At 40.1% G+C, this 26485-nt stretch overlaps 1 protein-coding gene across 5 annotated transcripts in view; it reads right to left on the bottom strand.

The window, feature by feature from the left end:
- Window positions 1-26485, bottom strand: part of il1rapl1a (interleukin 1 receptor accessory protein-like 1a) — a 181681-nt gene continuing 155196 nt past the window's right edge. For 2 of the 5 annotated variants that reach the window (XM_049729008.1, XM_049729007.2), the window contains exons 7-12: window positions 15099-15231; window positions 9314-9459; window positions 5909-6055; window positions 4097-4267; window positions 3453-3497; window positions 1-1896 (exon numbers count right to left, since the gene is read on the bottom strand). In XM_049729008.1, the coding sequence (XP_049584965.1) occupies window positions 1175-1896; window positions 3453-3497; window positions 4097-4267; window positions 5909-6055; window positions 9314-9459; window positions 15099-15231 (1364 nt within the window). In that variant the 3' untranslated portion in view covers window positions 1-1174. The remainder of the gene's footprint in view (window positions 1897-3452; window positions 3498-4096; window positions 4268-5908; window positions 6056-9313; window positions 9460-15098; window positions 15232-26485) is intronic. The other 3 variants (XM_049729009.2, XM_049729011.2, XM_049729010.2) reach the window with 3 other exon arrangements.

The following is a 26485-nucleotide window of genomic DNA, read 5'->3' as shown; positions in this document are numbered from 1 at the left end:
TGAGGCCTGCAAAGGAAATCAAGGTTGTTTTTAATGTGCAGTGAGAAAGTATAAGGGCAACTGATCATGACTCGTGTTCTATAAAGATAGACATTTCTCTCGGCGTGAAAATTGTGTTTATATATTTATATAAATATCTATATTATATATAGAATACATATCTATTTTCTATGCATACTCAAAAAGTCACACCTTCAAATATATCTAAAGTCTTTTCCCCGAACACAAATGTACTCTTTTTCTTACCTTAAACATGAATTATTGTTACATAGGAAACCAAAGCAGTTATCAGAATTGTTTTCTTTTTAAAAACAAACAAATAAACAATGGAAAATGGTTGGAGTTTTTGTGGGATTCCAAAGTCGTGTACAAAACACTCAATTGTCCTCCCGTGGTGGATGAAACCATAAAATTTGAGTCCTCAGGCAACCACTTATAAAAATAGAGTTTTTTTTTTTAAAATAATCTACACGTTCTCTTTTTTTTTTAAGATGAGGCATTCTCAAACAGCGTCTCAAATAGAAAATACCAAACATAGTCTTCCGTCTTCTGCGGCAGGGAGCTGATTGATGTGGACAAGCCCCGCCCCCTCCTTCTCAGCCCCACGCTTTTTATTTTTGCATATTCTATGATTTTTTTTTTTGTGATATTCATTTTTTTTTTTAAAGTAGATACACCTTTTACAGGTCAAAACACCCCCGCCCCCCAAAAAAGAAGTCATTGCAGCTCCTGGAAGCTGATAAAATGTCCAGGAAAACCTTGAAAGAATGCAAAGATTTCAAATGAAAGAGTATACTGCATAAGTGGCTTTGCAGACAAGCACATGGGCATTGAGAAGAAAAAAAAAAGTGATACAAAATATACACCTCCGAAAGTTAAAGCAAACTCCTAGCGTGGAGAAGGCAATAGACGTGTGACCGAAAGAACAGAAGAGGAATGCTACAAATGAATGGAGAATATTGGATATGTACAAGACCCTGTTTTCCTTTTTGCGCCGATGGATGCATGTGTGCATACATGTGTTAGTGTGTGTCCTCGATAGCGTTCTTCCACGTGGGGGTCATCCCCACGTCGAAAAAGACCCTTAACAGAGCGTCGGTTCTTTTTGAGGGAAAACGGCGCTTCCCCTTGGAAAAACCGAAAAGGACTTTTAACGCGTTTAACTGCGAGGGGGTTACCAGATGACGCTGGAGATGCTGGTCTCGCGGGGCAGCAGGGGCAGCATGGCGTTGTTGGCGTGCGCCTCCTCCAGGCTGTGCTCACGGTTCTTCCCGGGCGGCCTCTGGCCGTTGAGGAGCGTCAGCGGGATGTTGCAGTAGGTGTGCTGGCTCCCCAGCGACGAGAGCGGCGGCAGGGTGCCCCCCGCGGGCAGGTCGTACTCGTAGCTGCGGTAGTAGTGTTTCTGCCTCACGGTGGTGTGGTAGGAGTTGTGGAAGGACGAGCGCAGCTCCGGGTGGGCGGTGGCCATGGCGGTGGAGGTGGCCGCCGCCATGGAGATGGCGGAGACGGTCTGCAGCTCGCCGAAGGCGCCCTGCTCGCTGACGTCCAGCGCCGGCTCGTGGCCCAGCATGGGCTCGGTGCGCCTGAAGGGCATTTCGTACTGCAGCTGCTTCCAGAACTTGGAGTGCAGCTTGTTGCTCTTGGGGCCGTGCCACTTGATGACGGTGAGGGTCTTGATGGTGTGCTTGAGGGCCTCCACCTCCTGGTAATTCATGATGCCGCGCAGCTCGGCGCACTCGATGAGGATCACCTTGATCTCGCCGGTGACCAGCATGTTGCGCAGACGCGTCTCCAACTCAAAGATGCTCCAGCCGCGTCGCACCACGTAGTTGGGCGTCATGACGATGATGAGCCGCTTGCTCTGGTCCACGCAGCGCGCCACGTCTTCGATGTAAGCTGCGGGAAGCAGGAAGGTTGGTAAAAACTCATTCCCGCGGAGGGAGAATTGAAGATGTTTGAATGTTGGAGGACAAGGGACAACACTGAACAATAGACAGGGTTGGACACAAGACGATAACCGAGACACACGAGACATCAACGCTGTCTTCACCAATGCGGGATGGTGCGGCTTGAAGGCGACTCACCGATTTGCAGCCTTATAAAAAATAATAATCCTCCTCGAATTCATATTCATTTCTATCTCCATCAATTTTAGGAGGCTTCCATGTTGGCCTTATTACCAGCCTCTGCTATTGTCTGAAATTGACCTCAAGCTGCCCTCGGCCTCGCATTGCAACTTTACGAGATTAACCTCGGAAAACAGGTGAGCGGAAACTTTTGCCGTTCAAACCCTCAGGGATTGGTGAAAATTGGTGGATTCACCTGCTTCATTTTTTATTCCACCAATACAATTTGAACTAGAAAGCTGTTTTTAGACACATAAAACATCTACAAAGATTTTTGTTTTGCCTTGAACTCCCCTTTCAAGTGTTTTGGGATCAAATTCGACATTATATATGATATCTTGCATTTCAACTTAAGTGCAAATTCTGCTTGGAACGGTCTAAAAAAAGAAACAATGTATTGTTCTGTACCAATGAAACAATATCTAATGTAAGTTGACTGAAGCTGAGGGACCAATTTCCTACAGATAACCCACCCAAGATGCCTGGAGCTTGCCTGGAACTTGAAGGTTTTATTGTGTAGTCTTCAATTTTACTGCCTTCTCTGTTTCGACCAATCAGTTCCAAGTTTGGATCCATAAATCAGAGCAATTGTCTTAAAGGCTTTGGCATGGAAACATGATTTTCTCTTAGTGGAAAAGGGTACTGTCGCTTAGTGGCTGGCAAAATATTGTAATTATATAAATGTAGCTGATAAAAAGTCTTATGAAGAGGATCAGATGTTGTTTAGACCATAAATTGACATTTTCATGTATTGTGGGATGTCTGAAATTTAATTTCCCACAAATTCTCCAGAATCATGTGACAGGTCACAGGTTACTTAAAATATAAGCAGCACGGTTATGATTATGATTATTTCCAATGGCTACAAGTTAAAACAATGTTAGCTAGTGCAACCAAGCAAAAAGTCGGAAATGTAGGTCAGACGATTTTTGCAAAAGCTTTTTAGTTGAATAGCCAAACTCAAAATGTTACCTTGACGTTTTCAATTTAACTAACATTTTTTTTTTCCATTGAGTAAGCCTAAATGATTTGTTTTTATTTTATGGCAGTCTTTACTGCCGATCACAGGATATTATTGTTACAGCACTAAACTTTTTTTTTTTTTTCAGGGGTTGTACTACTGGTTATCTCGAGTACACCACATACGATAAGCACGCCGATTATTTTCTCACCAGGTGTGGGCATCTCTTCCAGTTTATGAGTTAAGATGCAAAATCGATACACGTCTAAATTGAATTTTCGCAATGCATCCATTGGTATCGTCCCGTGAGGATCTGAACTTGATGATTAATAGAATATAAAAAAAAAAAAATCAGGGCAAAGTACCTCCAAAGAGTCGCGTGTCATCCTGGTAATGCTCAGTGGTGAGACCTAAACATAAACATGTTGACATTCAGGTCAAGAACACACAACACAAGACACGCTCAAGACAACGGCAAAGTGGCCTCATCTGCTCTCATTGATCTCTCATTTCACATTTCAATCTCAATCGGACATGATTGTGTCAGGCGCTTACGCCGGCGGCATTATTGCTTTGATTAAAAGTTAAGAAGCAACGCTATCAGCAACGGCTTCAACGCATTCCCCGCTGATGTTTAATTCTGTATGGTTGGACCAGGACGTGTTTGCGTTTCATCTGTTCCGCATGAAGCTGACAGTACAAACACGTTGCGTCGTTGGTAACTAGAGCACGCTATGTACTAGCGCCTCAGACAGCCTCCCAAGCACAGTTAGCATGCATGAGAATTTGTTCAGACAGAATTTTCAGTGGTTTAAAAATGCATGCGGCCAAGCACGCAAGATGAGAAATGTGTTCATTACATCAGCCCCCCCTCCCCTCCCTCCATGTGCGCTATATTACACAATAAACATTCCAGGAGAAGCCTTGAAGAACTCACAAAACACGAGACAACAACACAAAAGACACAAAAAAGACAACATGGAAAAAGGTGTTGCAACTCAGGGCTTACTTCCAGTTGGGATGAGGTCTCGGTCAGGGATGAAAAGTTTGTAGCCGTAATGTTTCTCCAGGACGTCAGGGAGAATTTCCAGGGCAAAGCGTTCTTCCTCGCGGGTCTCCTGACTCCACTGGTCGGGGTCCACTTTGGTGTAGGACAGGTAGGCGTCGTAGTCTTTGTTTTCTGCAAGAAGAAGTGAAGCTGGGTCTCAAGGTCGAGATGCTTTCAAGGTGATTTCTCGAACCCCACAGCCACTGGTCGGTGTTAAGACGAGGTCAATGTTATGCTATGGGCAGCTTTGTGCAGAAATACAATCTATATCCACCCAGGGGTCATAATTCTTTCATATAAAGAAAAAAAAAACTGGAAAAATGTCAAGGCTACTTCATCAATCAGAAAGTTTTTCTGTATTTTTCTTAAACTTTATTTTTCTTAAACTACGGCTGGTGCTAGTTTGCTACCAAGTCAAGATGTGATTAATCAACACTCAGTTTTACCTTGACCAGAAAAGAGACAGTTTTATAAATCCCCATGTGGATCAGGGATGTGTGGTTTGTTAAATTATGAAATGTAAAAAAAGAAAACCCCATATGATTCAATAAAATTACAATTTGGGTTTTCTGGTCTATGCTTCATATTGTTTTTTTTATTTTTAAATCCAATAATGTCCACGATCTCATGGTCGTAACTGCTGAATTTGCATATTTCTTGTTCATGCAGGCTCACCTCAGATTGCGCAATCCCTCACTAACTGGTTGAAGAAGCTTGTATTGGTAAGTGCTTGTTTCTGCCTCTACATCTCCAAACCAATGTTTTGAGACACTTTAATGTTTTTGGTGTGGTGATCAAATGCCTCGTGTTACTCACTTCTGCAGCCGAGTTTCAAATGTCTGTAATTATTTCCCCACAAAGTAGACTTTCTACTTCAATTGGACATTTTATAAATATAGTAACCCGGAATTGTTCAGCTCATAAATGTGTCTGATGATTCACCAGCAATGAACTTCTCAGCACGTCACTGGTCTGGATATGACAGCAGTTGCCATGGCGACGGAAGAGCGCCTCAATTAACCCCTTCATGTAAACTCGGAGAAGCAACAACTTCACAATGCCCACGTTCATGTGGTGCTCAGGAATAAATTGCTGGAGGAGATGCTGAAACAGCTCGAGATGATTTCCCATAAGGCGGTGAACAGGCAGGAAATAGACGACCGGAACAAAGTACTAGTTGTGACATGTTCAGTTAGTCCTAGTCATTATTCTCTGCGGAAGCTGGAATATGGGCCAAGCAAAAAGGGAAGAGGGTCTTTTTTCACAAACTCTTTGAGAAGCACATGCAGCTTTGAAACATTTGCGAAGGAAGGCCACGCCGGGCTGCCTGTGCTCAGTAGGACGGCAACATCAAACACCACATCTCAAATTAGCAACCAACCTTGCAAATTAAGCACCTAGCAAAGTTGCGGGGAATCAAAACAGCTTGTACCGGCGCGGCCCCGATGGTATGACTTAATCATGTGAAAGTTTTTAGGACGGCAAAACAATGTCACATCCATTATTTATGAGTTTGACAGAACACGTGAAAAGGACATTTTCAAATAAAAGACCAATCTGAAAGAAGAAAAAAAAAATTCACATTATAATGCTCCTTGCGGCAACTGTGAACCTTCTTTTAACAAAATAAGAACCAGAAGAAAAACGCTACGAATTTAAGATAGTTGGGGATAAAATCATAATGCAAATAATAGAGTTCACTTTTTTAAATGTGGGTGAGTGCTTCTGTTACAGTATTCAAGCTCAGGATCCAAAAGGGATGAAGATGTTTACCTCCATCCAGGTCCTCACTGCCAAAATGTCTCCTATAGAAGAGCATGAGCTCAATCCTGTAGCATTTGTAGAGCGAGATGAGAAAGATGAGCAGGAGCAGGATGGCCCCGAGCCCGCCGGCTAGCTCCACTGTGTACATGAGCTCTGCTGAGGACGAGACATACACACAAAGCCCCCAGAAATGTCAGTCGAGGTAGATTCCGAAAGGGAAGGGGCCAATTTTAAAATGACAGTTACGATACACTGTAATTTTGGACTGAGATTAAAGAAGCTTGTGTCGGACTTTTGTTTCGTGATGTGTCCATGCATCAAATGTACGAATTACTGCCGCTAGAAGTGAAAATGGATATATTCTCTTTACTGGCATTTGCTTTTGGCTAGGTCAGGGGTTTTCAAACGGGGGCCCTCGGCTCTCTAGTGGTCCGTAGTGATATTGCAGGTGGTCCACGTAATTGGAAATGAAAAATAATTGTAACATTTAAAAAAATATATATATAATATTTAGAATTGAATTATTTTCCAGCTAATTTTGTGAATCATTTACCCCTTCCAAATGATGTCAAATGTCGCTGAGATTCCTAGAATAGACTTAGATGGAAATAAATAGCTTGTATAGGCCTATCCTCCTTCGGTGCAAAATAAAATTATATTCTGCCAAAGCAGTGGACCCTGCTTCTTGGTTGTGATGGTGGTTGGAGAAAACCAGCTGAAAAAAAAATCCGTACTTGCCCTGCATTGTATGCTGGAAGTGAAATGCTACTGGAAGGGAGAGGTAGTCCAATAAACCCACATTATGGTCAGCGTCGAAAGCTGAAAAAAATAGTCCCTACTCTAACTATATCGACGTGCTGCAGCGTGAACTAATCAATACCTTTCTTTCTCACACTAGGAGAAATAGGTAGGTATTAATCTTTGATTTTAATTTATTTAACCCCTGCTGTCATTCAACCATTTCAATATGAATCGGAATGCCGTGTTTAGACTAGCGGGGGCACATAAAAAAAAGATTATTGGACAGAAAACATTTAGGTTGACTTCCTCTTTAACAACAGAATAAAATGTTGATTGTTGAATAATGTGGTCATGACTTACAATTTGCTCCTCTTATGTTATTTCTTTATTATTTATTTATTGTTTGTGCCTTCTTGTTTTTATTTTTGTGCTGTTTACTTGTATGCATATTTTGTCTTGTCACCGTGGGATAGTGGGAAAGGTAATTTCCATCTCTTTGTGTGTCTTGACGTGAAGAAATTGACAATAAAGCAGACTTTGACAATTGTAAAGAAAAAGTTTCTGCTTCTGGTTGTCTCTTTTTAGATTTGGGTCTCAATAGTAGGGAGCTCAGCTTACAAAAATGCAACTTTAAGCTGACAGTCATCCATTTGGTTACATATGCACTCCCTGGACTGAACCATCATCAGTGTCGGGGGGGGCTAAGCTCTCAGCGAGGCAGCATCCATCATTGGGGGGGGGGGTGGTAGACACAAGAGGCTCATAGGTTTGGGAGGGATGACGGTGCACGAGGGGAGGAAGACAAATAGAAGGAGATGAGCAGAATTTATTTGGTTGGCGCCGCACTTTGGAAGCCTTCCACACCGAGACTCATGAAAACGTTGGGCAGTTTTAAAAACGGCACGGCTCGCTTTACTCATCGTCCCTTCTGTCTTTGCCGCTTATAATGAACCCCCACAACGGCGCACTCCTCCACCCCCTTTGCTGCATTTCTCTGCTCATTTCTCTTCTCTATTATCTCCTCCCAATCTCCCCAGTGGGTTCGTATGGGGAGGGATGACTTATGTTTTGAATTAAAGCAGCATTTACCTGCTTCCCTCCGCTAAAGAACTGCATGAACCTTAAATCTCTGTCAGCAAGGCCCCAAACGGTTACCATCGGAGCCGTATGCTCACTTTGTATTAGCAAATATTAAGGTCCACTATAAAAGTACAACTAGTGTATTTTAGACGCCGTGCTGGGTCAATTAAATTATTCTGAAGTAACACGACCCTGAAGTTGCATAATTTGTCTTGAAACTGCCACATAACTCAAAGTAGAACGTAAAACAGATTATTTTGATGAATATCGTTTTAATTAATTAATTTACTTTATTCCCAATCAAATTATTACATTTGCACATGCTGACAGTATCTTGATTGACCTAAATGTATTATTTATTAATTATTTTTTTTTGCAAAATGTCAATTTTCTTGCTTGTAATATTAGGATTTTATTCTTATAATACAGTGTAACACCTCTTTTTTTTTTTTTACTAAAAAACAAAAAAACAAAATTATATTTCGTTTTTTTTTTTTACTAAAAAACAAAAAAACAAAATTATATTTCAATTTACTATTCTCTAAACTGACAATTCAAACTAATAGACACTTGCATGGAAACATTCCTGTTATTCTTATAAAAAAAAGTTCTTAAGGATAATTAATTAATTTATTAATTTACAGTCAATAAAGGACAGATTATTTCCATTTTTTTTTAGTCATTGAATAGACAATGTAGGACCTTGGCAGTTCCACTACATCAACACTCAAACTAGCTTTCTAAGATATGCAAGACATTGATCTGAGTAGGAAGAAATGTGTATGAGACAGCTGGGAAGTTTGCATCTACGGAGAGTTGGGAGAGCATGAAATAAACATCAGAATGCCAAGTGAGAGAATGAGAGCAAGTATTGCACTTTCTTCCAATCATTTAAGGACATCTTCTCTTGACTGCAGTTGCCGCACATGCACATTTGTGAGCTGTTGATGTGCAGTGACCAACTCAAACAGAGTTGCTGTGTTCCAAAACCTCCCACGGAGACTTTGATAACAGCAGGGAGACAAGAAAGTGCAACTATCAAAACTTGTTTTTTGGTGCACCAAATGGAAAAGCTGCACAATCGAGTGATTTTTACATCAAAAGCGAGATGAAAAATTCCACCTCAATTGATGCTGCCAGTGCTGACAATGTTTATTATTGTGGCTGTAGATTAGTGATGGACCAATAAAATACGAAAATGGCAAAGATAATAGTTGGAGAAATTGCTGGAAATGAAAATAAAAAAGTCGTAACATTTTGGAAATATGTAATTTGTAACGTGCAAAGTGAGCTGTACTATAAAAGTGGAAATAAATCATAAAATAATGACAACATTTTGGAGGAAAAAAAAATGGAGAGAAAAGTTTTAGCAGCCTCTCGCTATAAATAGATAAGAAGCAGTGCATGTTTCCATTAGATTTATGAGTGCTGTCTGACTTTAAAATAATTCATTAGGTGGCTTAATGTAGATTTGGAAGTGGCTATTGCAGCCCTCCCAGACAAAGCGCAATAAAAGCATTTCTCAATCTTGACACAAAGTCTCTAATGAGACTTAAAAGTGCATGTCACTCATTATCAATGTTGCCTTCTCACCCTTCCTGAAGAGCTGGATGGTAGCCTGGCGACGGCCGTTGCTATTCTCCACATAACAGGAATAATTTCCCAGATCCTCCTCTTCCAGCGAGTCGATGGTAAGGGAAATGGCGACTTCCTTCTCTCCCAAGTGCTCCTTGACGATCCTATCAGACAAAAAAAGTGAGGACACAATATTATGGTAATTAAGTTTGCCCTTTTTTTTTTTTTTTTTTAAGTAAAAGTAATCCAGGGGTCGGCCATTTTGTAACAGATACAGTACATTCTGATTGCCTTTACATTTGAGGAGGGCTTTCCTGAGAACATGAGGAGAACGTACCTGGCCCCTTCACTGTCACAACGTCACAATATGTTAATTTCTTTCCCTGCACTCAAAACATATGAGATATGAAAATCAATAAAGGTTCTTCCTCAAGACCACGGAAGGAGGGAGGGAATCAAATAATGGCGATGAGAAGAAAATCTTTTTATAGCGGCTGCCATGGTAACGACGAGCGGAGGGGATGTAATATTCCATAAAGTAAATGAGCGTCTCCGGCCGGGCTGGTTGAGCCTGATGGAGGGGAGAACGGGGATATCATGATCTCCTCCCTACCAGCACAAACAATTCTACTTAGCTATCTTTAAAAGCACTCTGTGCACAAAGGAGAAAACTATCCGGCGTGTTGCCGAGCTGAGTGAGGCGGCCATGCGTCATTGGCTGGATGTGTTAAAGAGGCTGAGAAGAAGGTTGTGTATGTGCAAGTATGCGAATGTGTAGGTGGGGGGATAATGACTCCAGCAGCCCTCAACTCGCTCTGTAGCCTTCAAACCGATAAAACGCGCATAAGGACGGAGAGCTGTGCCGGTTTGGCACCAGTAATTGAAAGTGTGTCACGGACTCGTGATATTTGTACGTCCGGTTTGTTGTAGAAAAGGAAGAATAATTCATGTCCCCGGCTTCTCCTCAAGGGATTCGGGGATACTTTGAAGACTCCTAGTTCACCAGCAGGCACAGCTCATTGGCTCGCTATCATAAGATGGCAACCTGCATCTTTAATGGTGGAGAGAAGGTAAAGCTGAGAACGTAGTGTAGAGATAAAAGTGAACAGTCAAATACAGATATGGTTTGGGCCATATTTTCGCTGGGTCACCTGACACGACTTTGTGAATTCCCTAATTGGTTTTCATGACGAATCGGAGAGTGATCCATTTTGGAAAAATATGTCACACTTTAAATGTGAAATGAACTTGTGTAGTGCAGTGCATCCAAAACTTGCAAGTTATACGTGTGCTGTTAATCTAAAAGGCTACTTTGCTTTTACAATCTACCGTTAAAAGTAATTTAATCACTGTACTGTGCTCCACTGACGGAGCTAGGAATTATTTATTGGGGGGGGACATGGGGAGGCTATCTCGAATCAAAATGATGAATGAAATTTAAAAAATGCAGATGAAAATTCATAATGTGGAAAAAAATTCCCAGAAATATTACGTAAAAGAATGTTTGAAAAAATAATAATAATTAATTTAATAATAATAATTCTGTGGTGAATTTCCGCATACTGTACCCATGATAATATTGAATAAATGAATCTCCTTATATTATGCAGGTATACTACAGATTAAAAACTGGTCTAAAGTTGCATCAGACTTCGAAGTGCACATAAAATATTTGGAAAAAGTATGTGAAGTGCAGTTCATGGAGAGGTACAAATGAGTGCATTGATTCAGTGTCTGCTGCGGGCACATTAGCGTTCTGTTACTTCCTCATTAGTGAAGTCTGTGTTTGCTGCTTAAGTGATTAATTTCAGACTCCATTTCTTACCGCAGCCACGAAATAAGCCTGCAAAACATCATCCGAATTGGGTCAGCGGTATATTGATCGCCTTCTCTAAAAATGCCACGCAGGATTTTGTTTTGCTAATTTATTAATCCCCTGCAAGATATGCTAATGTCCATCCATCCGTGTTATGACAGCGACGGTGAGGTTGCGCGAATGAAAATTTATGGGCTTGCCGTCGAAATGAGCTGGCCCGGATCAATAAGTTAGAGAGTCGGGTGTATATAAATGGCAGAAGTGAGCTGTTGCTCTAAAAGCGCCTGTTCGATGCATTTGTAATGAAGGCCGAAGTGCGCGTGGGTGCCGGCGTTAACTTTGCTGTTGGATGAGTGCAGATTTGTTCACGTGGAGAACCTCCCATTCCTCCTCTTAAGTGCACCCTCCATATCGCTGGATGATTTTATGGGAGTAAACTCGAGGCCTTGGTCGGATTGGAAAAAGCCTCGGGTAGCGGCATTAGTAACACAAGGCGATTGATCAAAGACTTTATTGATCCACCGCGAGGAATATTACAGTGCGTTTGGGGGAATCCTTGAGTGGGTTGCTTAAAAAGGAGATTTATTTCCCTTGCATATTCATATTGCCGCACAAACATCCCAGCTGCGTCTCGGATACCCTCGCCCTCCCGTTCAATCTCTCAGCCTCTCTCGCCCATCTGTTGGAGGTGGGTGCACACGGAGAGATAGCACAAGTGGCGGCGGTGTGAAAAATGGTGGTTGTTAACCATCTGACAGGGGCTGTCTCCCCTAGAGCTGCAGCCGCTTCAAACTGTCCTAATGGCAAACATGCACGGGGAACGCCGAATGGACTTGTTTTAAAATGTGTTCTATCATGCGTGAGGAAGACGCATCGGAATCGAGCTCATTTCGGACGTCTACGAGAGGTAGATTCGAAAGTGAGGCTTTTTTTGGGGCCGAGCTTTGAATGTTTTTTTTAACGGCGCATTAAGCAATACTTGGGGTGCTCTTCAAAGAGGTAAAGGAAGGAGGAATTTAAAAGGATTGAAAGGAGAACATAGAATGAGAAAAGATGGCACCCATTATTGAAAGAGAAATAATACATGCAACAAAAATGAAAAATAAAAAAATGTATATGCAAAAATGTTCAACTGCTTATTTTTTTTAACCCTCGTTTTGTTCATTTTTGGGTTAAACCAAACTGTTTTTAAATTTAGGACGCTCGAAAACAAAACTACATTGTACTTTACTTTTTTTAAATAAAATGCACGTTGAATATAATATTAACCCAGAAGTGACACAATGACCAAATACCATCCAATTCATAGATTTTATCTGGGAGATTTTCCTCTATTCACAAAAGTAATCAGTGTTTGAAATCAAAGGTTAACATTTTATAAAAACATAAAAGCAAAATGTCAAAACAATCCAACTTCGATCTCCAGCTAGCTTAGCACTGAAATACTTTTCACTTTATCGTGACACACTTTGAACGTGAGTTTATGTACTTTATACATATTACTCCTTGAAAAAAGCAAAACAAAAACAAGTGAATGCTAACCAGATAAATAAAAATAATAGAAATAATGGAAAAAGAAATCATAAATAGATCGAAATAATAAGATTTGCCATGCTTCTTATTTCGTAAAGATTTTTTCCAGATTTTTTGTTGTCATTTTCCAAAAAATAAAGGTGGTCATTTACTATGGTTGAGTTGGGCTAATCAATTTTGAAACAATGTTGAGATAGCAGTTTTGTCACATTTATACGCATTCAGTTAGTTACTTTCACGCTATTGGACTTGTGACAACACTTGCTGGTGATTGCCGTTAAAGTTGCGACACAAAATCAATGAAACGGTGCAGCAACACTGACATAAGTATGCTAATCTGCTGTTCTACTGAGGCACGCTATTTTCTTCATTTTAACTCATGAATAACAAGTTGAGGCGACGTTACAGCAAAATAAATGCCAACCAGCAGCTGCTCGGAATGAGGCAAATGCATCACTGGAAAATTGTGGGTTTTAGTAATTTGGAGTCAATAGGCTGAAACATGCAAATTAATTTTACACTGAATGCATGCCATTCCTCTTGGTGGCAGTACGACGGGCTATTAGGACACTTCGCTTTGGGACTACAGCCTTGCATGTTCATGAGCAGCAATGCTGAGAAAATGGAATTAGAATTAATCTTACATACAAGAAATTTTTTTGTACATTTAGAGGCAACACTACATAAACACTAAAGCTGCTATATTAGCCTTACATCGATTAATTATACATGCATAATTGATGAACGATCAACTCATCCGACTTTATTGACTGATTAAGAGACATTTTATAATTTTTCTTTGTTTTTTAGAGTTGTCATTTTTCTGCACCTCTTGAAGTTGCAAACAAATTTCGTCATAATGACAATTAGGCGATTCTGACTTATTTGCTAATTTAACTTCATGCCAGTAGATCATTTCCGTATTAATTATTGGGGAAATACTAACTTGTTCGGGTCGCTGATGGTGTCGTGTACACTCGCCTGATATATGAATGTCATTAATGTATAAATGACAAAACCGCTGATATTGATGAATGGCTTGTGCATGTTTTTTTTTTTTTAAATAAATTTGTTTTGTAATTCAACTTGATGTTAGTCAACAGTACTCATGTAACATGTTTACTATTTTAACTCAATGACAGCTAATGCTTCTTTTCCTAATTAGTTGTGTGTTTAATAGTTGTGTTAGATTGCAAAATCAAATTAGTTTCTGTTATTGTTATTTGTATAATTGCTGGCAAAAAGTTATTTGACTTCATTTTGGGGAAAAATAATCATTTTTAGCTTGAACTTATTGTCAGTTAGCATTACTTCTACTAATTTATTCAGTAGAGTTTTACTCCTTCTGTGACTACACTGGTAACTCCAAACCATTTCAAATAATTAAAATAAAAAATGTTGTTATATTTAAACACTTATTTGATATATCCGTTATGTTATTTAATATTGTATCAGTTAAATGCTGCTCCTTCTGATGAGATTGCCTTGGTCACACCGAGTCAGTAAACTAAAAGACAACCAGATGGATTATGATGAGTCCCATTGGAATTCCAGGCAGGACAAGCCCGGCCGTTTTACGAGTGGCTTGCTGCATGGCAGCCCTGCCTGCGTCCAGCAGACAACCATATTCGAGCGGGGTGTGTCTTATTTAGGACATGAATTGGATTCATGATAATGCCTCTCTCAGCTCATCAGTACAGCACTAATATTAGTGTCAGTGTGTCGTGTTGTTGCTGTTTTGTTTTAAATACACAAATGATTATTTTCTATGTTTTTGTGTTTAGTTTGACAGTGGACTGCTTGAAGACTACTTTTTCGTGAAGGATTGTTGACTATTTGCACGAGCGCTGCCATTTTGAAATGTTGACTGCCATCATACAGGTCTTATAGGTCAAGTTTGAGGTCGCAAGTCAAAGCAAACAAACAATGACGTATCTCAAACAATTCGTATGCTGGGCCACTCTTATCTCAAGGCAGCTGTTTATTTTTAATTTGCTTGCTAATACTGTAATTGTCAGGTAAAATTCTCTCATTTAATGCAAGCTCAGTTAACAAGGTCGTCCAACTTAGTTATTTTAACTTCATGGTGGTTACATACTAACTTGGGTAATTTATGATAATGCCATTAACGCTGGAACTTTTCACAGCAACCTAATTCACTTGAGATAATCCTAGTTAATGTTATTTCTCCAATTTGCTAAGAAAACAAACATGTTTACTAATTTAACTCAATGTTGGTTAATGCTACCACTCTGAACTAATTGTTGAGCAAATAGATGTTCTAGTTTGCTAATTTAACTTAATGTCACGTAACGTTCCGGCTTGCACTTCATTGTCAGGTAAATGGACACATTAGTTTACTAACTACGCATGACTTTGCGAACGTCATTACCGTTTCATTTGGCCCAAATGGAACTTGAGAGGTCACATTAATAGTCCAGTTGTGTTGCTTACTTGATGTCAGTCTCCTGGACTCGCTCTTCATCCAAGTCTTCAATGAACGTATCTCCCTTCTTCCAGTAGATGAGCGGAATGACCTCACCGCTGTAGCCGAAAAACGCCCGGCATGTCAGGTTCACTGCGCCTCCTATGAAGAACAAATAGACAAAACAATTAAGGATCCAATCTATTAATAAAACATCCTCGATGAGCAGATAAAAGGATTGCGACACAATAAATAATCACAAAAAGTACTACCACCACATTGATTAAAAGAAATAATGTAAGTAGGAGTAGATCAACAATGAGGCACTGGTTAGCAGGTCCGCCTCACAGTTAGGAGGGTGCGGGTTCGATTCCACCTCCAGCCCTCCCTGTGTGGAGTTTGCATGTTCTCCCCGTGCCTGCGTGGGTTTTCTCCGGGCACTCCGATTTCCTCCCACATCCCAAAAACATGCTTGGTAGGCCGATTGAGCCCTTCAAATTTCCCGTAGGTGTGAGTGAGGAAGGTTGTTTGTCTCTGTGTGGCCTGTGATTGGCTGGTGTCCCCCGCCTACTGCTGGGATAGGCTCCAGCACGCCCGCGACCCCCGTGGGGACTAAGCGGTACAGAAAATGGATGGATGGATGGATGGATGGATGGATGGATGGATGGATGGATGGATGGATGGATGAAAACAACAGTACCGTAATTTCCGGACTATAAGTCGCGTTTTTTTTCATAGTTTGGGTGGGGGGGGCGACTTATGCTCAGGAGCGACTTATATATGTTTTTTTTCACAAATTTTTACTTGATCATTAAGACATCACTTATAAGTATAGTTGACCACTTCCCATGTTATTTTTAGTATAGTTGTAGTAGTACTTCATGTTTCAATTCATATGAAATGCACATAAGTTTACAAAAATGCCACCTACATAATAAATGTTTAGAAACCGTTCTAAAAAATTAAACGTCAATGTATTGTACTTAAAAATTGTATACAACATAACTGTATTTAAAAAATGTACTGTACCAGAATAAAAAGCAACATTTTAACATGGATTTGAGCTATTCTTTCATTTACCACCCTAATTAACCAAAGCATTAAATAGTATTGATAAAGGTCGTATGAAGATGTAATGGGTGATGTCCGAATACTTTTGCCCATTTGGTGTGTACCGCAGCTTAACTTGAATACACCAAAAGCTTCATGACATTACGAGTATGACACTATCAAAGGCGAGGCCCAAGTGAGAGATTCTTGAGTGAGAACAGTGCACACAGAAGGGCCCTTAAATGATGGCGTGCAAACTGTAATGAACACATGAGGGCACTCAACAGCTTCCCAAAGCCCCCCTCGGAGACCCGTGCATCGGAAGAGAGGGAGGGAATGAGGCAATCGGAAGTGAGGGGAGGCTGACGATAACATTTTTAGAGTTGCTGCTTCTGTTTATGAGGGACGGTCAGAAGTCTGCGGCCAGTGTGTATGCGGTAGTGATTTTTTTTTTTTTTTTGCTCCATGGATGAGCGTAAAATGAAAACAATGGGATTGATTTAAAAAGAGATTCAATAACATTAAGATAATGAAGTGTTTTTCATACGAAGATAATCGTGGTGGAGAGATGCGTGCGCTTGAGAAGCTGATTAACAGTGAAGTCGGTGTTTTCTTCTTTTTACAAGATGCATCGCAAGTAGGGAGCGTACATGTAAACAACGCACGAACGTGGCAGGCTCATAATTCATGGAGGCGGAGGAGGAGGAGAGACTTTGCAGTGGCTGGCTCCCAGGCATGTGAACTGAACTGAATAAGAAGGTAAAGTGTAAGGTAGGAGGCGCTGTTTCACCGTAGCTACTCTTGCACAAGTGGAGGCACAAATTCTGCCTCCGCAAAGATAATAACTCTTAATTGACATTTTTAAATAAGTGTTCATTACCTCTGCCAGGAAGGTTATGTTTTCAGGATTATTTATTTGTCAGGGATTCATAAAATTTGAAAAATTGATTCGCAAGAAACTTTGGGGAGTGGTGAGCAATGGTCTTGACTTATGATCATTAAATTGACTCAAGACAGTAATGCTAGAATAACACAGATTACATGACAATAGATCGATATTTTATAATTCGTGTTTTAGTTGAACTAATAAACTTGTGATGTTTAAATGTGGTAGACTTAGTAGGTTTCAAAATAATGCCTTTTAAAATGATGCATTTTTTTTTTCCAAAGAACTTAATGTATTAATACTAATGAGTGTACTTTTTTTTTTTTTTTTATCAACAGCCAAATAAAATTAACCAGACCAGCCTGTGATCGTAACTATAAAGACAACCAATAACATTCCAGTCGAGTGGTGTAGGAAAGCGAAGCTGAAACGGAAACGTGAGTCAGAAAAGAAGCGCAGCATCTCAACAGCCAAACGATCAGGATCATTATCCTTGCAAATTATTTGATCAATTAAATCAGGTCCTGCGTGGAAGGCAAAGGTAAAAAAAAAAAAAATGGCTCTGATTTATCAATATGATGTAAGGAGGCAACATCATGTCGTTTTATTTGCATCAATAATCCCTGAAATGCTGGACAATGAAATGGTGGACTGGAAGATTGAATGGCAACTAAGAGATTATATAAAATTAATAAATTATATTTCATTTTTATAACCGACGTACAAGAAATGGGTCAATTACAGTATTGCCAAAATGTCTGAGAAACTGGCCAGTGTTGTTTCTGTCAGATAACACAGGAAGGTTTGACTTCATTCATACCTGAAGACATTTCCAAATTTCGAAAACGGTTAAGGTGTTGACACAAGACCAGCCAGTCATTATTGCGTGCCATCATGGTGCTATAACAATGAACAGGAAAGAAGATCAGTGATTGAAAAGCTAGCCAGGGGCAAGACTGAGAAGCAAGGTGGTCCCCCAGAAGTGTTTTTTTTTTTTTTAAATGGAAATCGAACTTAAAGGTTCGAGCACCTGTACGCATGGAGGATGCTGAGGGTTTGACATTTCTAAAGTTCAACAGCCTCTCGTAGCTCGCTGTTTGAGCACAGTCGGACTCTACAACACGATGTAGTTACAAAACACAAACGTATAACGGGGCACATCTCGTCACTCTGCAAACACTTCATTTGTGCGGCAAACATGCAAATAAGCGGCACACTGTGTCACAGCTGCAGCATTTCCCTTGTCTGTTTATCAGCTGTTGGTTAATCCCACATATCACTTGCAAATTAGACGTGTCGTGCTGCTGGAAAGCGTGACCCACCGAGGAAGTCTCCACCGAGCCCCCCTGGGAATGCCAGGAAATGGTTGAGGGGCCTCATGCTGCTCCTGGTGGGACGCACATAAAGCTTGTGGCAACCACAGCATCGAACTTCATAGATAAGATGGACGATGATGAGGACGAACACAACATAGATGGTGAAATAAAAAAGATTTTGGGCTATTACACATCTGAGTGCATCCGTTCCACGGTGTTTCTCGTTCACCTGATAGACGCGTGAGGTCTATAAGCAGTTTTACAGAAAAGGTTTTTTTATTGCCGTGGCAAATTGGGAGTTTTTTTTCCTTTTTTTTTTATTGTTGTGCCGCATTCTACTTCAGGGAACGACCGGCAACTCTTTGCTACACATCAATATATTATTGATATTCGGTATGTGCAGTATCTTCCACTTTATTTTGTTTGCGTGTAGCCCAGACTCTTTGACCTCTGACCCTCGATATACACTTATTATTTCATTAAATTTGTTTAATTTCATTAAAAGTTTTTCCATTATGTCATGTATTCTTTCATCAGGAGTGCTCTTTCTTTGTGTTGTGATTAATCTTGTTAACTAACTGAATCACTTAAAACTAAAGGAAACTAAGCAACTACCTCACGGATCGATTGTCCAACTAACTGACTAACCAACCAACATCTAACAAAGTGACTGTACAAAGAAATAGCCAATGGACTGACCGATTGACCAAATAACTCACGAACAAACCGACTTGACCCATCTGTCTGAATGATGATCTGGATAATTAGCCCTCTGAGCAACTAAACAGATGACTCAGAGGATCACCAACCAACCAACCAACCAACCAACCAACCAACCAACCAACCAACCAACCAACCAACCAACCAACCAACCAACCAACCAACCAACCAACCAACCAACCAACCAACCAACCAACCAACCAACCAACACATTCTTGATATGTCGTTTTTGAACATGAGATCGACCAAACACAAAATCATTTTTTCACATTTTCACATAATTTCACGTTATGCCGATAAGACAAATAAATGTTCAAAAAAGGAGAAGTTAGAAGCTATTGCTTGTTTTTTCCTACCCCTTTTATACATCATAATTCTTAACATAGTTGCTAATTAGTTTTTCCGAGGTACAGAAACTTGATTTATCGGAAGAAGATCATTTTGGAAATGAAAAACAGTTTATACAATAATATTCTGGAAAGAAAAATAAATATATAAGACTATATAGCTGAAAACAATTCAATTTCAATTACTATAATTTTTTACAAGGTGACCTTGTGGTGGAAAAATAGCACTCGTCCTTCTGGGCAGTACGGTAATTAAGGTGTTTACTGATTTTTTTTTTTTTTAAATATACATACAATCCCTGATGCATGTGAGCCACCTTTGCAGCCATGAACAGGACAAAAGCAAACACAGCAGTTTTATTACATCATATCCTCTGCCTCCGTTAAATCTATCCCCAACTCACACCGATGCCTATCCACGACTCGCAGCCAAGTTATTTAAAGTGCCACTTCTATCTCCCCGCCTTACATAAACATTGTGTAACTACAGCTGTGGTTTAAATTGGCGGTGCTGAAACGCAGCGAAGCTTTTGGAGAAGGACAGACAAATATTAGCCGGGCGTAGATTTGAAGGCCGTTTTACATATGGCTCACATGACTCGGTCATTAGCCTCCAGGCTTGAAACGCTGTGATGCACAGGCAGTTGAAAGTGAGCAGATGGTGAGAGTGGAACAATGAGGTGAATAATTTGCACGCTATCAAGTTACAGGGTTGAAGGAGGCGGAGTCTTTTAAATCCCTCTTATCTCCTGTGCCAGTGCCATTGTTATGTGATTACTGTTAAACCAGCGGCCTGTGTTAAGAGTGAGATATTTAAAGCACTCAAGCTTCATATTTAGGGGGATGACGTTTGTTAAGAGCTTGACCTGAGATGGAGGTTCAGCGTGTTGCTTGGGCCTTTAAAAAAAATAGTCAAATTAACCGCTGTTGTTAGTAATAGTATCTCATCCGTGACAATCAGATCGGGGTGGACCTTGCCTCTTGACCTTGCCTCAGCTGCCTCTAACTCACCGATGACCTTAATGAGGACAAGCACGATAGAAACTCATCCTTGAAACAATGAAGATAAAATTATTTCCCATGGGATCCATTATGCTCAAGCATGGATGATTTTTAAAATAAGGATGAAATTGACAAATAATAGGTTGGCTACAGCGCCATAAGAGGATTTGGCAGGAATTGATGAGACAAGGTATCCATTGCTGTTTAGCGTGTGTGTGTGGGCGAGTGTGGAACGGATCCATGTAATGCAGATGATTGACATCCTCCCTCTTAACTGAGAGCTGATCACGACACCCGTTGGAGATAGCAGCGGAGTTATCTCTTGTTTCCACCTCAGACTTCTCGGTTTGATATCTTATATTAAATGATATATCTGCTTTTTACGTTGACTTGACTCTTCTGCTCCGTCACGCAAGCTACAGATGGTTGAGGAGCAAATATCGTGTCGACGAGAGCCTATCCCAGATGACAATTATGAAGTTTCACTCATACATCTAATAGACATCAACTAACTGCAATTTATATGTAACACACGGAATGTATCGAATGAAGGAAGAAGAAATTATATAAATTATAATATTTAAATTAATTTATTAATTAGAAAATGTATCATATTAAATTATTTAAATTAATTGATTAATTATTAAAATTAATATATTTCTGGTGCATTCTGACACCTACGTAGATAATAACATTCACAACATATGAATATAAACAAATACAATGACAAGGGAGTCGTTGAATAAAATAAAGGACCAATTAAGTGCATTATAGATAATATCTGGAGCATTTTAAAATCGAACGAACTCCCCTCACTGCCTGCGTATTGTATTACATTAGTGTGTAATTATGTGAACTTGACTTTTTGACATTTTATTGAGGGGGGAAAAAAAAAACAAGAACATATTCATAACATTTACACATTCCAAAAAAAATGACAGCACAAAATCTTAAAATTCCTTGTTAGAAGCATAGCTCACAGCATAAAAAAGCAAGATGGACATTAAATGTGAGTCATTTCTGATCCTTTCGGCATCTTTTAGTATCCACTCTCCCAAGCTACCGTTTGGAGTTGACTTTTTGCTTGTGTGACACCCACCAGCACATTCTCGGAATAAAAAACAACAACACAAGTCACATTTCACTTCACAACATAACATGACTTGATCGACTTCAAGGAGTGTGTGGTGTCATGCTTCTGGCCATCAAAACATATCTCAACAAGCGATGGTGTTTTACACTACTGAAAACAAATATTTTGACAGTCAACAAAATCTGAAGTGGCACCAAAAGACGTGGCCCTCCAAGTCCCAGTTTTTTGTCAAACTACTACACTGTATCGCACTGGAACTTCTAATGCCAAACATTTGGTTGCGATGCCCATCAAACACTAATTCGTCCAAACTGTTAGATGTTGGATATTAGTATTAAATACTAACTTCACCATCTGTAGCTTTACTTGGTGCTCGAACCTAACATGGTCAATAAAACCCGTAACAAGTTTGCCATCAGTGATGGAGCGAAACAAAAAATTTCAATAAAAACAATTATTGTGATTTAAAAAATGAAATTGCATTGAATCAAACCAAATCGACGCATTAAAATTTGTATACATTGAATTATATATCAAATTATTTACAGGAGCAGTCCCCGACCTTTTTAGTACCAGATTATTGTCAGACAATATTTTCACGAATATTAAATACAACAAAATGTAATAATATGACTGGCTTAAAAACAATCGTATTGTGGTGCGGAAGGAAAGGAGACGCAGGAAGTGTGGCGCAAAAAAATTGTCTGAACATGAGGAATTGGAAGAATAACAACAGAAGTGAGTTAGCACATTAATACCACATTCCCAAAACACCCTTCATGGGAAAATCCTGAAAGCGAACACCACAGGATAATATAATCATAAACGTGAATCCACTGTGTATTCCTTATGTTCACGTCACAGAGGTTTTTCAAAATAAAAGATCATCCAGACTCGGGTAAATAAAACGGAAATAATGCAAGTTATTTATTCTTTCTTGTGCGGACCAGTACTAAAGGATCCATGGACCTGTACCATGGATCGTAATCTCGTTGAATCAAACTGGATCGTTCGTCTTTAAAAATCAGGGACAGCACTGACATGAAGGAACTTAATCCAGGGAGGACTAACAAAACTAGCAAAAGGTTCTTATAAGAGAATAGTTTGAGGTACGGCATCACTTTATTTTTGATTGAGCTAGCACTAACTGGCATGATATAAGGTAATAGAAGATGTAAACGATCAAAACAGAAACTGAGTTACTTACTAAGTAGGCCTTCATTCCCGAGTTTGTACTTTTTAAAAAAGTGTCTTAAGAGTTGAATCAGTACTTCCACCAGTCTTCTTTTTTTTTAATCTTATTTTGAACAAGAGCATTGCCTCCAGATAGAACGCTGCTTTGCGGTGTTATATGCCCGTAGTATCTAAAAGCTGTCTGGATGCATGTTCAATAAACGGAGCTACATCCATCTGTGTAATTAAAAATTGATGGATTGCTGTTCAAACGTCGCCATCTACAAAGTCTCTGGTGCGTGTTGCATATGATAATCCATATATTTTCTTGACATAAAGCCTAGATTTATCAAATAATAATGTGCAATGGGGGAAAAATTGCTGGGTGGGAGTGTCGAAATCTTATCAGGTCCATTCCTGTTTCTATCATTTTTCAAAGGGACAATTTTGCATACAGAAATGAAGCAACTGATCAAACAAATATCTTATTATGAGAATTTGTTGGTTAAAGATTTGCCATTCTCTTGTGTAGCCCCCTCGTGTTACGACAGGGATTCCACGAGTGCCCTCAAGATAGATTAAATATGCGATGGTGATATTGTACGATAATTACCCATGCATGACTTGATAAGTGTGTGAAAGTCTATGCTATGATAAGCAAGAGCAAAAAGCGACCCAAAAATATTTCAATTCCTAAAAATTCATTTACCACAAGTAAACGGGCGAGCTTCGGAGAAAAGCACGACCGGGCAGGTGTTTTTTTTACGTGTCAGTATTTCTTTTACTTAGCTTGCCCGCAGGTTGCCATGACAACGTGCATTGCAATGGCTAGGATTGCCGCCCGCGAGGCCGTACCCTGACGACAGGTACTGCGTGTGCCAGTAACGGGCAGCTCTACTTTGGAGGAATGCCAACACAAAGGACGAGGACTTGGGCTCGTGTGTGTGTGTGTGGAGGAGGTTGTTGCAGCTTTTTGCACATTTCACAACACGTGCTGCAAATCAACTCCTTGCCTTGTGCTCTATGTGATTATAGAGGAAGCAAAGCAGCGGCAATGCTAACAAGGATAGCAAATATAAAAGGACGGTTGACCTTATTCGAAATTGGACCGTATTTCAACGACAATGGCAGGTGCTACAGCAGGGTGGGGTGGGGAACAATGGACCCAGGAGAGCATAGGATCCAGCTTGCCATGCAATTCTTAACTCACAGTTAAAATGGATATTTAACGTCTATAGTCGTCATTGTGAAAGAGTGATGTGGCCACAACAATAATAAGGTTGTAGACTATCACTAAGGCTGAACAATCCTAATTTAGATGGGCAACAAAATGTCACAGAAATCCTCCATTCGTCCTAAATTTTGCCATCATGTTTTGGTTTATGAGAAAAATGTCAAAAATTCAAAAAGCAGTCGAGGAAAAAAAAAAAAATCTGGATCTGTTCCTCTCAGTTCGTATGGATGGGCACCAAAATCGAATAAATTCTTTATTCGCCCAGTTCCCAAACTGTCCATGTGATTACCGTAAATTTCGGACTATAAGCCGCTACTTTTTTCTCAAATTTTGAACTTTGAATCACAAATTTTAGCTGGTGCGGCTTATATCCGGTGCGGCTTATAGTCCAAAAATTACGGTATGTTGAAAGTGCTTAAATACACCGTGATTACGATATTTGCCTCAAGGTTATTGGGAATATCACATCACATTGAAATATATCATAATTCTGATCATCAGAAAAGATTGCCGGAAAATGCTCTTTTCATGAAAAAGTGTCACCTTCATTATATTGGCACTGAAAATCATCGTGTAGTCACAGAAAGCTATTTTGAGATTGAAGTTGCCTTCAGGTGGATTCAAAGATATTCTTGTGGTCAATGAAAAGATAAATTGGGTGTACAACTCAAACACCTCGGCGTGTTTTGGTATCTCCGGAGACGAGCCCCTAATTACCACTAGATACCTGAGGGCTTTTCTTAAAAATCCCTTCTCTTCTCCTCTTGTTGTATCGACCCTACGTTTGTTCTGTAGTGTCTGATGCTCCTCCGTCATAGGAAATGTAAGCTTTTAATTAAGGGGGGGGGGGGGGGGGGGTTTGGGCGTTGAGAACAGGTATTTGGTGACCTCACGTTCACCTCTTCTTTTGTCTGCTAATTGTTACTCGTGATGAAATAATAGGTGCTGTGTCCGAGGCGGCAGAAGACCGAAGGCCCATTATATGATGAGAAAGACCGCCAGGGATTATGTGACGACAATATGAATAATTCTCTTTTATCTTTTCAGCATTTTATTACAGTGAGGGATAAATATTCCCAGCTTCCTCAAGCTCAAATTTCAACTTTGGTTGATGAAAAACACCCGTAGAGAAAGCCAAATCAGTTTTTATTTTTCCCGACCTGGATTTCACACCTCTGGCCACATTTAAATGATTTTTACTTACTGAAAACAGTTATAGCTGACCACAAGTATTTTAATTCGTACCTTAAACGACTCTGACGTGGTCCCTGAATGACAAAGATGTCCGAAATGAACTCTTCTTCTTCTCAAAGGGGCTCATTGAAATTAACTTTGAGTCTGGTCTCACAGATCTTTACTCTAAGGAGCCATGATGAAACAATGTGTTAAATATTGTGTCCGGATGGAAATGCAGTTGAGTTAATAAGAACTGGGGTATCAATTAGTGATTTTAACGAATACAAAAACTTCGGAATCACTTTACAAAACTCAACACTGATATGAGGTGACAGTTTTAAACCGCTACCTTGAATTGTTTGATGAAACCTTTTTTATTACACGTTGACAAAAGTGTACAAGTCTGCCTCGCTGTTCCAAATCTTCGAGTTTGAATCTCAGCTGGAGCCTTCATGTATGAAGTTTGCATGTTCTCCCTGTTCTTGCTTGGGCTTCCTATCACATGGACCTCGATTTGCCACGTCTGGGGATTCGGGTTAGCCTAACCACAATCCTAATCGTAAAGAAAATGGATGGATGGATGGATGGATGGATGGATGGATGGATGGATGAATGGATGGATGGATGGATGGATGGATGGATGGATGGATGGATGGATGGATGGATGGATGGATGGATGGATGGATGGATGGATGGATGGATTGGCGATAGTTGGGCAGACGGACGGACCGGTGGGTGGGTCATTGGATGGATGGATGGATGGATGGATGGATGGATGGATGGATGGATGGATGGATGGATGGATGGATGGATGGATGGATGGATGGATGGATTGGCGATAGTTGGGCGGACGGACGGGTGGGTGGGTGGTTGGATGGATGGGTAGATGGATGGATTTAAGCACCTTCCTACATCATCCATATCTTGACAGTCAAATATTAGTAGAACTCTTCAAATAGACAAACAGAGCCATAACCTCTCAAATCAAATCTCCAAGGGAGAGTAAAGAGGAATCCTGCAGTCAATAACAGAGCACAGACATGCAGAGCGAGCGAGCTAAAGGGAAATGTGCTTTTGGGAGTTTGCAAACATATTTTTTAAGTTTGTGTTAAACTTATAATCATATTAATATAATATCTAGTATTAGAGTGCACGTGTGGATTGGTGGGGGGCGAGGAATGTGCAGACAAACTGCATGAACTTGTTTTCTTCAAAGTGTTGTGGAATAGGCCCGGATAGGGAGTACCGGAGGAGATCATCTCAAGGTCGGTTAGGAACAAGAACAACAGCACGTCTATGAGACCGGCCTACGAGGGAAAAACCCAACTGTCTGACCTCAGCGACACCTGGACCGGGGAGGAGATGGCCATCGACCAATCATCTCACAATATTTTGCATGCTTTAATATTCATATTGTGT

The sequence above is a fragment of the Syngnathus scovelli genome, chromosome 8 (genome assembly GCF_024217435.2).
Source record: "Syngnathus scovelli strain Florida chromosome 8, RoL_Ssco_1.2, whole genome shotgun sequence".
Taxonomy (NCBI): Eukaryota; Metazoa; Chordata; class Actinopteri; order Syngnathiformes; family Syngnathidae; genus Syngnathus; species Syngnathus scovelli.
Note: the sequence above shows the minus strand (reverse complement) of the source record. Positions and strands in the feature narration are given on the sequence as shown.